The sequence below is a fragment of the Dromaius novaehollandiae genome, chromosome W, assembly GCF_036370855.1.
Source record: "Dromaius novaehollandiae isolate bDroNov1 chromosome W, bDroNov1.hap1, whole genome shotgun sequence".
Lineage (NCBI taxonomy): Eukaryota > Metazoa > Chordata > Aves > Casuariiformes > Dromaiidae > Dromaius > Dromaius novaehollandiae.
The window spans coordinates 61785541-61795255 of NC_088130.1; the positions used below are offsets into that span (position 1 = coordinate 61785541).

At 48.2% G+C, this 9715-nt stretch overlaps 1 protein-coding gene across 1 annotated transcript in view; it reads right to left on the reverse strand.

Annotated features, from left to right (window-relative positions):
* Nucleotides 1-8453: 8453 nt before the first annotated feature.
* The window catches only part of LOC112982205 (tubulin polyglutamylase complex subunit 2), a 36082-nt gene continuing 34820 nt past the window's right edge, over nt 8454-9715 (reverse strand). The window contains exon 7 of the mRNA XM_064500432.1: nt 8454-8663. Coding sequence (XP_064356502.1) covers nt 8529-8663 — 135 coding nt within the window. The 3' untranslated portion in view covers nt 8454-8528. The remainder of the gene's footprint in view (nt 8664-9715) is intronic.

The following is a 9715-nucleotide window of genomic DNA, read 5'->3' on the forward strand; positions in this document are numbered from 1 at the left end:
ACACACTCATTGCCAGTAATGGCTGATGCATGGTGTCCTCTGCCTTGGGAAATAGGTTGTGTGTCTATGCCTTTGCTTAACATGGGCTGATTTGTGACATTGACAATTTTTCTGTCATGCAGGACTTGTGCTGGGAAATTACATGAGCAGAAAAAGAGCAAGGGAAAATATCTCTTGTTTGAGCAATACCAACAGATTGATTTTCAACTTTTGTGGATTTCTCTGAGTAAAAGCTTTTCCCTTAAAAACCGGACGGCTCGAAATGATCAGGGAACTATGCAATTCCACAATATCTGGCCCCACTCTCCTGTCTCCCAATAACGCCTCCAAAAAGAGACATCAAAAAGACTCGGGCACAGGAGCAGGGGTGTGTGAGTGAAGGTTGGGGGGGGGGGGTTGGCTGAGGCTGGGACAAACCTCTGTCCCTGCTGTAATGCCTTTTGGGCTCCTTGGGGCCCTGAGGAGAGAGCCACGGCCTGGCTCCAGAGCTGCCTGGGCAGCATCCAAGGGGATTTGTGCATGTCTGCAAGGAATCTGTGGCATCTCCTCCTCACTGTGATAGAAGGAGCTTATCAGAGATTTCCTCTGGATGCCTTCACGTCCGCACTGGCAGCAGCCCTCCAGGCTGTGATGGCCATCCAGCTGCCTGCTCCTTGGTGTTTCTCAGCTGGTCCCTCTTGGTCTCTCCCTGTAATCCCTGTAATTTTGGGGTGCTTGACATGGGAGCCAAGCCGAAAGCTGTCCTGTTCTGTGGGTCCTGCCGTTGGGCTGTGTCCACTCCTCTGGTGTTACTGCCCCATCCGAGTCAGCTGAGGCCAACCTCTCGCTGTCTTTGGACCTGTTACACCTGTGGAGGACAGCACTCCTACGCATTTGCAGCCGCAGTTCACTGACGTGTATAATGCAGGACAGGCGTGGGCTCCTCGCTGATACTCAACTCCACCATGGGGGCACAGTGCACTAGGTGAGGGTAGCGTAGAGCGGGGCAGTGGGTCTCAGCAAGACCGCTGCCACCGCCTCCACTCCGTGCACCGCCTTCCTCTGGAGCTACAGAGCAAACTCATGCCTGGGTGCTTCCCTTCAGGGTCCTGCTGTCTGAGATGAACTGCGGGTGGCCTGGGAGATACCACCAAGCTGACACCTACCCTCCAAGAAGGGAAATTTTTTTACAGCACTTCCTACAAACCTCCCCACTTCCCTGGCCTTGTCTTTGATCTGCTTTCCTTTGAATAGATGGTGTGGGCTTTAAAAACAGATAGATAAACTCCTGCCTACCCAAGGCAGAGCCTCATGGATGCACCTCTCTCATGTGGAGAGAATAGGGAGGAACAACCTCTGCAATACTCATTGCAGATATTAGTCACACTGGCCACTGGATGATGTTTGGGCACCCAGGTGGTGGGTGTCATATGAACATGTTCGTGTTGATGAAACCTAGGTTTTGGAAGAAATGTAGGGTGATTAAACCACAGCTGGATTTAGTGCTGTCTTCAAAACAAATTGTATCCTTTTTTCTTTTCTCAGTCTAATCTTCATTTTCTAATATAACTCTCTTCTAATTTAATTCTCTTACAATTCTCAGCTCCTCCAAGTTGAGGGTAACCAAGGTACTGAAGGCTTTATCTTCATGCTAACAATATATAACATATGGTTATAATATAGTTATATATATAGTTATATATTTTATATATATACATATTTTTATATATTTAAAATACATAGTATAATATAACCTTTGGTGGTAATGACCAGAAGTTACCTCCATCTGAAGGTGAGGGGTCCTCTGAAATGAGTGCCATTCCTTTTGAGTGTATGTCAACCCAACTTTGCTCCCAACAGTGCAAAACCAGAGCCAACGTTCACTGATTATGCATATAGGTATTGATTAGCTTCAGCAATTGGTTCCTGACCCCACAAAATATTCTTATCACAACTAGGAGTGAAGACATCCACCTATGGGTTTTGCATTGCCTCCTGAAAGGTCTGTAAGTGTGTCTTGTATGAGTGGCATGAATGGATGTAGCCTATCCTTAAAAAGTTGGTCTCTGTGAAGGAGGGTTGTGCTGACTACTAAACCAACCTTGCTCCAGCAACTCAGAGGGAACAGACATGATTGTGTTTGTGACATGGGACACTGTTTTGTTTTTGCTCATTTGCACTGTTAACACAAGCTAATGCTCTTTTGTTGCTGCTTAGAGGGATGCAGATCCTTGCAAACTGTCCTGGATTGCAACATTTGGGAGAGGGATGATGTGGAAAAGAGAGTATGAAACACAAGGGGTTTTGCTGGTTTTCTCATCTATAAGAGTAATCCCTTTGTGTCCTGAGGGGAGGACACAGCCATGCTCTTCTGATCACATTTCTGGGATGGGGTCAGGAACAGGGAAATGTTCAGATCAGGGTTCTGGATGCATCAGACTGAAATTTCAGGGCCTCCTTCAAACAATCAGGTGCCTCTGCCTGCAGCTTTTCCCCTTTAATCTCTCTATTTCAGAGTGCTGGTGTTCACACTCCTCCAGGAAAAATCTGGCTCCTCTTATCTCTAGGGTGATGATGCCCTGTGAGTCCTGTGGTTTCCCTGACCTTTGCCTTATCTGTGGATTGAAAACAGACCTGAGCAGGAGACTCAAAGCTCAGCAGGAAAGTTTGTGCTGCCAAAGCCCGCTGCTCTCTCTGCAGAGCCCCTCTGCAGCAGTTTTCGGGAGCAGGCACAAGGATGCTCCCATCAGCCCTCCTGAACACACAGGGAGCCACCACACATGGTGGGAGCTTGGCTGCAGGGAGGGCAGCCAGAGCAAGATGGATAAAAGGGCCTGGCACTGATTAGATCAGGGAAATAAAGAGCTCACGTGTGTGTGTCAGACAAGGGTCAGACCGGGAATGGGGGCTGACAGCAGGTGAAGAGGTGGAAGAACATGTTCATCCAGCACAGAACTGGGGAGCAGGTTTAATTCGCTCCCTCATTACAAAGTCTGTGGTATGGAGAGGTGTCGTGTGAGAGTTTTTGATTGTGGAGGCAATAAATAGAAGGCAAACATGGGCTGGATTGAGAAGCCTGAGATGCAGGCTGAAATCCCAAGGGTGCCCAAGTCTCCTGTGATCTTCGCCAAGACCTTAAGTGTCCCTCTGCTTCAGTTTTTCTCTCTGTTAAATGCCATGTATGTGTGAATAGGGGAGGCTTTCAACCTTGCTGGGTCAAGAATTTTGCACAGATCAAAAACCAGTGAGGTACCTCAAAAATCATCACACTTCACTGTGTATAGAAATGACTCAATTCTGTCCAAAAAGCCAAGGGGAGCAGCAGCTGCCTGGATGGGAAAGCCATGAGATGAAAGATGCCCTGTGTGTATGCGGCCCTGGCAAAGCAGACAGAGAGCAGGGAGAGAAGAACAAAGGAAGAAGGCTGCAGCTCTAGCAAAGTGTGTGCCTATGGTATCCCCCCATCCCAGTAAATAATTGATTTGGGGATTACTGCAACCAGAATCAATGGAGTCCCCTCTTGATTCTAGACTTCCTCAGCAGTCTTCACTCTGCCATCCCCTGAGGTTCAAAGTAGTTTGTGTGAGTAGCCCAGGGTTACATCCCTGGTAGAGAAATGCAGCCACAGCTGATGAAAGTGCTGTAATTCCTTCTAGCCTTAAATGGTGGGAGCTGGAAGCACTTGGGACACAACACCAGAGCTTGGTCTGTTGCAGGCAAGAGAGGGCGCACGAATTAAGACCCCTCTTGCAGCGAGTCTCACTGCAGAGTCTGCAAGGAGGGCAAACATTACAGCTTGTCTGAAGCACCCTAGATCCTTCTCTTAGGGTGACTCCAGTACACACCCTGGGAGCCGCCGACAGGAATCCCATGCTTTTGCAGTAGCCCTTCCCACGCAGCTGCTGAAGTCTAGAAAAGATGTTTACAAAGTGCAAACTCCCAGCCTGCGCAAGAGACAATGGGGTGACTCTCCTCAAAAAAAAAAAAAAAACAGGCTGGGACCAGCAAGTGCCCACTTTCCCCCAAGCGGCACCCCAAATTCCACCTCCAGGTGCTTCACCCCTCCTCTGCCCAGGCATCCCGAGCTCCTTCCATGGTGGCAATGGGCATCAAGGTGGCAGTGGGAGAGCAGAGGAGCCAGGAGGGGAGCCAGTCACAAGAGAGGACAAAGGCTCAGCTTACCGGTAGCAGTGAGGGATGGGGAAGAGATGGGAGGAGAGGCAGAGTGGAAGTAGGAGTGCAGATTGGAGGGCAGGAGGGTATGGTTGTCCCTACTTGGCAGAGGGGTAGACAGAGACAGGGGGTTGCGGGCAGGGCTGGGGGAGAACCCAGGTGCCCTGTGCACCTGGTTCTTCACTGTCACCCAACAATGATGCCACCCCAATGTTCTGATGGGCACCTGCGGTGCCCACAGAGCCCCTCATGTGTCCTATGGGGAGAGCAAGCCCCTGTGACCACTTCCTAGACAGCTCTGAAATCATGCTCTCCTTTTAACGAGCAATAAAAGCCATGTAATTCTTCTCCTGCTGACACCACTGCTTTGGGGATTACCTCACACTGAGATAGCTTTAGCAGTCTGGGGCAGGGAGGCTCTGACCCTCCCCACCATGCACTCTGTGAGTGAAGCAGAGGACTGCAGCCTGGAGGAGACTCCCACCTTCGTGTTACCATATACATCTGACAGGTCCTTCAAATCTCGCTTCTGCCTGACGAGGTAAGAGCTAGCCTCATTTTACAGAAAAGGAGTCCATGACAGAGTGTGCGGAAAATGAGTATGGGTAGGGGACCTGCACAAATTGCTCCTCAGGTGGGAGGCAAAAACCACAGTATCTCTTTCTGTCAGCTCCTAGCTGAGATGGGGAAGGTTGTGACCAGAAGAGGAACTGTAAAGTGAGTTGTGTTGACAGGGGAAATGGTTGGTGAAGTTCTTTACAGCCCTTCCTGATGCTGATAGCATCCATTATTTCATTGGTGTGCCCAGTACAGAAGGGGTGGGTGTGCTGACGGGATGTGTGGATGTTAAACCTTTGGCCAACTTCAGGACAAGGGGCGATGACTTTCAGGATGATCTGAAAAGCCTTGGAGACTGGTGTCCTAGGAACGGGAAGGCACATAATAGTACAGAGAGCAAAGCCATCTGCTTAGAGACAAATATCAGGTGCCTCTGCTACTTGCTCTGTGCTTGCCAGCTGTAAATGAGAGAAGAAAGACCATAAACATTAATGTGAGAGAGCGCGATGCAATATGTAGGATTTATCAAGGGAGGTTGGTCCTAGACAGTTAAGGTCATATCAAAGGTGATGTATGAGTCTCTGTGAGACCTGGCCATGCAGATGAGGACTGCAGAGGAGAAGGGAACTAAGGCAGATTTAACCCTCCTGTTAGCACAGTCTGAGCACTCCCTGGTCAGGAAATGCAACCATGGACATGCAGCTCAGCAGCCTGTTCCTGCTGGGATCAGGGCCTGGCCTTGCTTCCCAAAGGAGCATGGGGATGTCTTGGTGCCAGGACTAGTCCTGTGTTCATTTAGTCTGAGGAGAGAGCGAGCCGTCCTCATCCCACAGCGAGGAGCTCCTCTGCTGTGCTGACTGTTAATGCTCCTTTCAGGCTGTTCACGCTCCTTTCAGCCTCTGGTAAAAAGTTAGTATTCTACCAGCAGAACTGAAGCTAATGGAGTGGCATCGTTCCAGCTGTTGATTAGTGCAAATAAGAGATAAACGAACTCTTGGGTGAAGAGGAAACACACGTGCTGTCAAACTGAAACTGAGAAGCTATTGCTCACAGAAGCGTGACTCCCCTGGAGTCTGTAGGAGCTCGGCCTTCCCAGTGCTGGTGTGGTGGGACCTAGGGGAACTGTTCCCCTAGCTCTTCAGTATATGTACCAATATCAACACTGTTAGTGGGGCTTCACTGAGCCAAAATTTTCTGCACCAAACTCAGACCTTTATTACTAGTTGTGACAGCACACTTGTCTTAGGGAAGAAAATGGGTTTGGTTTAGCAGGTGTGTGCTTCATGGGTGGTGAAAAACATGGTAAAATCTTTGTAGGGTCAATGCTGAGTGAAGTTTCCACATGTGAGCAAGTCAAGGTAAACATCAGGAGATGGCACAGAACTGAACATGAGCAGCTAATGCTGTTCTGACACGACCTACTTTGTCCATAGGACCACCTGGGACATCATTTCTGCTGAAAATTAAAGAATGCTTGTGCATGTGAATTGGCGGGGGTGTTTTGTGGTCTTCCATGCTTGAAGTCAGTGTGAGTTATATCACTGACTTCAGTGGGGACACGTCCCAGCCTGGACTGAGCTTGTCTTCTGCTAACATAGAGCTTTGCAAAGCTAGTAGAGCATTAGCATGGGCAGTTTTCCTGATGGGTTAAGCTCATGAGATGACTGATGACACCTAATTCCTAACTATCACCGGGGGATTTTTGTGTGTCTGGCTTGTCCAGTTCCTGAGATGACCATCTGTGGTGGGAAGGATTTCCTGGGCTGTTTTCTGTGTTCAGTCAGGAAGAGCTCTGTTCCCTTCTATATGTGAAATGCTAAACATGAACTCAGAAGTAACCCAAAGTGATAAGGTCTGAAAGCAACAGGGGCTCTTTTTATCCAGAAAGATTAGACATGCTTTGGGAGCCTGGAAGTGATTATTCTGAGAAATAAGAAAACACAAAACTTTTCTTAGGTGCTCATTTAAAGATTAAATATATGTCTCCTGGAAAATCTTATAGGATAGCACCTGTAGGAAATGATTTAATGACTGTGATGGGGTAATGCTGGCACATGAACAAAGGGGTTTGAGAATATGCTTGGCTGGAAATTAGAAGTTTCTAATCTCCAGAGCAGCAAGTTCTGCTAACAGACTTCCACCAGGAGAAGTAGGGGCACTTAATCGTAAAATGAAGAGGGGTCAGGTCATGAGGGAAAATGTGGTGTGGCTGCTTGTGTTAGTAGGGGACTCTATTCAGTGACTCCAGAGATCCTCACCAGACTTTCTGATATGTGAAACCATCCAAGTATGAACATGTGATGCTGGGCGACCAGCAAATCTTCGCTCTCCAGCCCTTGGCTGACTCACAGGTGGCTGTCTGTGCCCATTCGTGATTGTTACATCTGGATGTAGATAGTGAGGGAAGTCCAGTTTACGTGGCATTGGATCCCTGCCTCGTAGATGTGCACGTTGGAGCTGATCACCGCCCCCCCCCCCTCCCACCCCATGGAAACACTGGAAGGAAACTGCCAGCTGCAGGAGTGACTCATAGGACTTGCCTCAGATGCCTATTCTAGGTGTGCATGATTCACCCTTTGGAGCTGCCTATTTCTCTTTGCTGATTGTAGAGAAAGTGCAGGGTGATAGGCTCGGACTTAAACACTTTGGCTTTGCATGCTGTTAGAGCACAGGTGCTCTGCCTTAAAGGATTCAGAGAAAGGTATTTGTTTTGTTACACTCCTTTGCAGACTGTCTTTCTTTAATGCACAAAATGACCAGAAAACCCCCCAAAGTAAAGAGGTCAGACATTTTCAGCAGCCAACATAGGATCTTCTCTAAACAATTTTAAGGGGGAAATTAATGCCTCAGTGCCACCTTGTGGAACGATCTATGTAAGAGGACAGGCAGTGGTGACGGGCACATCCAGTGTCATGCTCCTCAGCTTGTGATTCATGGGGCCATCACACTGTAAGCACAAAGGCACCTGCCTTGATTCCTTCAGCTGACCCAACACTCCACATGTGCCCCCTCACCTGGGACCAAACTCCATTTCTGCCTCATGGTCTACAAGCAAAAGATACCGGGGAATGCTGCCCTAGAAGCATGTTGGACTTTTAGGGGATTTGGTGGTGATTTCAGTAACGATGCCTCAAATGCAATGATTAAACCAAAGATTTCCACTGGAACCTGGGATTTCTTTCTTGCCTGAGAAGAGTGCAAGTTCACGGGAGCCCAGCATTCCTGGAAAATGGCTGTCCACTTCTCAGCCCAAATTAGAATGTATAGGTGCCTATAGCTATGCTCAAAAACAGGAGACAAAGCCTTTCAGAGACAATGCAGCTGCTTTCTTGTTTGTAAAGTAAAGGAGTGTACTTGAAAGGCCCCTTGAGATCCAGGAAAGAAAAACAAAGTTTTAGGTCCAGATATGAGGCATACAGATTGATACGCACCCTCATTCATCTGAGAAATGCTGTGAGATCTCCAACACACACTGATGCCAGGACTTCAGCTTTACATCTCAGCTGGAAACTACCACATGCAGAAGAAACTTGAGGTACTCCTCACTGCCCCGGTCTGGCATTCCCGGGCTCATGTTTGTGTGCTCCAGTAAATGTTTGCATGGCAGAGAATCAAGTGACCTGGAAGAATCTGTTGGTCCCTTTTTCTGTGCCACACCATGGCTCACAAACCCATAGGGGAAAATCTTTCTAAGTAGGAAGGTGCTGTAGGAACACCCTTTGCAGCAATGTGATTACCATCCCTCACGATTAAATGCTCTTTAATATCCCAGACAGACTAGTAATTTACTGCATATTTAGCCAGGCAGCTCAATGAGGTCAACAACTGATTTGTTGCTGGACAAGGGCTTGCCCCAGTCCATAAAACCCTTTCTTGCTGCAGTGTAGACAATCGTCTATGGAGAATAGAGGAGGATCAGCTTCCCAGGTTCTTCCACACAGCTGCACAACATCCTGTGGGTGAGAGAAAAGCTCATGAACTTTTGCAAAGCAGTAGCATAGAGTGAGGCACCGCCAGGGGCAGAGTCAGCAGAATGCTATGTGTGCATCTGTGCAGCTGCCTGTGACTCTTCGGGAGCTGTGTGTCACATCCCTTTCAGAAAGATACTTAGAAGATGCAGCAGGTTTAGACAAAAGTGAAGAAAACCAGCAAAGAACTAAACAGGGCTCATGCAAAAAAGGTCCAGAGAGCACCAGTGGGTTTAACAGGTTGGGGCTGAGCAAAGAGTAATTGAAAAGATATTAAAACATTTTTACAGTGGTGAGATAAGAGCATTATTGCAGTTGGTGGGCAGGAATATAAACAGAGGGAATCAGAAGGTCGAGATTTTATTGTTAAGTGTGGGAGAGTGAGAGCTCTGTTCTAGTATCCAGGTGAGATCAATGGTGTACATCTCTTATTTCTGGGATCCAGGCATGAAGCTGTGTTTATTCTTTATGCTGATTCCTTGTTCCTGCAATAACTAGAGGCTGGCATTATGCCATGCAAGCACTGGACTCTCCAAACCACACAGTCGTTAGCCTTTCTCCAGGGATTATTACTAGAGGCAGGTCTCTTCTAGCACCACATGAGAGGACAGGAGGGAGGGTTCGGTGAGGAGGCCCTGCACTAGCATGCCCAGCGCTGCAGACACAGGGTGCAGTCAATGCATCCAGGTGCATGGTACAACAGGACCCACAGCAACAGAGAAGAGTCCCAGTTGCTGAAATAAGGAAACACATCCTGCAGCACTGTCTTGGGAGAGGAAATATTCAACCTGTAACAGCTCTATAGCCATTGCCTTCTTCCTGGCAATGGACAGTGGTGCACACCAGTTCCAGACAGAGCATCCTCCCTGCTGGCTAGGGATGAGCAAGCTAGTCCTGCAAAGTGCAGGCAAACAGTCCTAATCCCACCCATTGAAGCAGAACAGCACCAAGCCACCAGCCAGCAGGTTATAATGCAGAACACAGATGAAATTCCTATTCATTGTCTGTGCCTATGGAAAAAATTATGGAGAATGAGA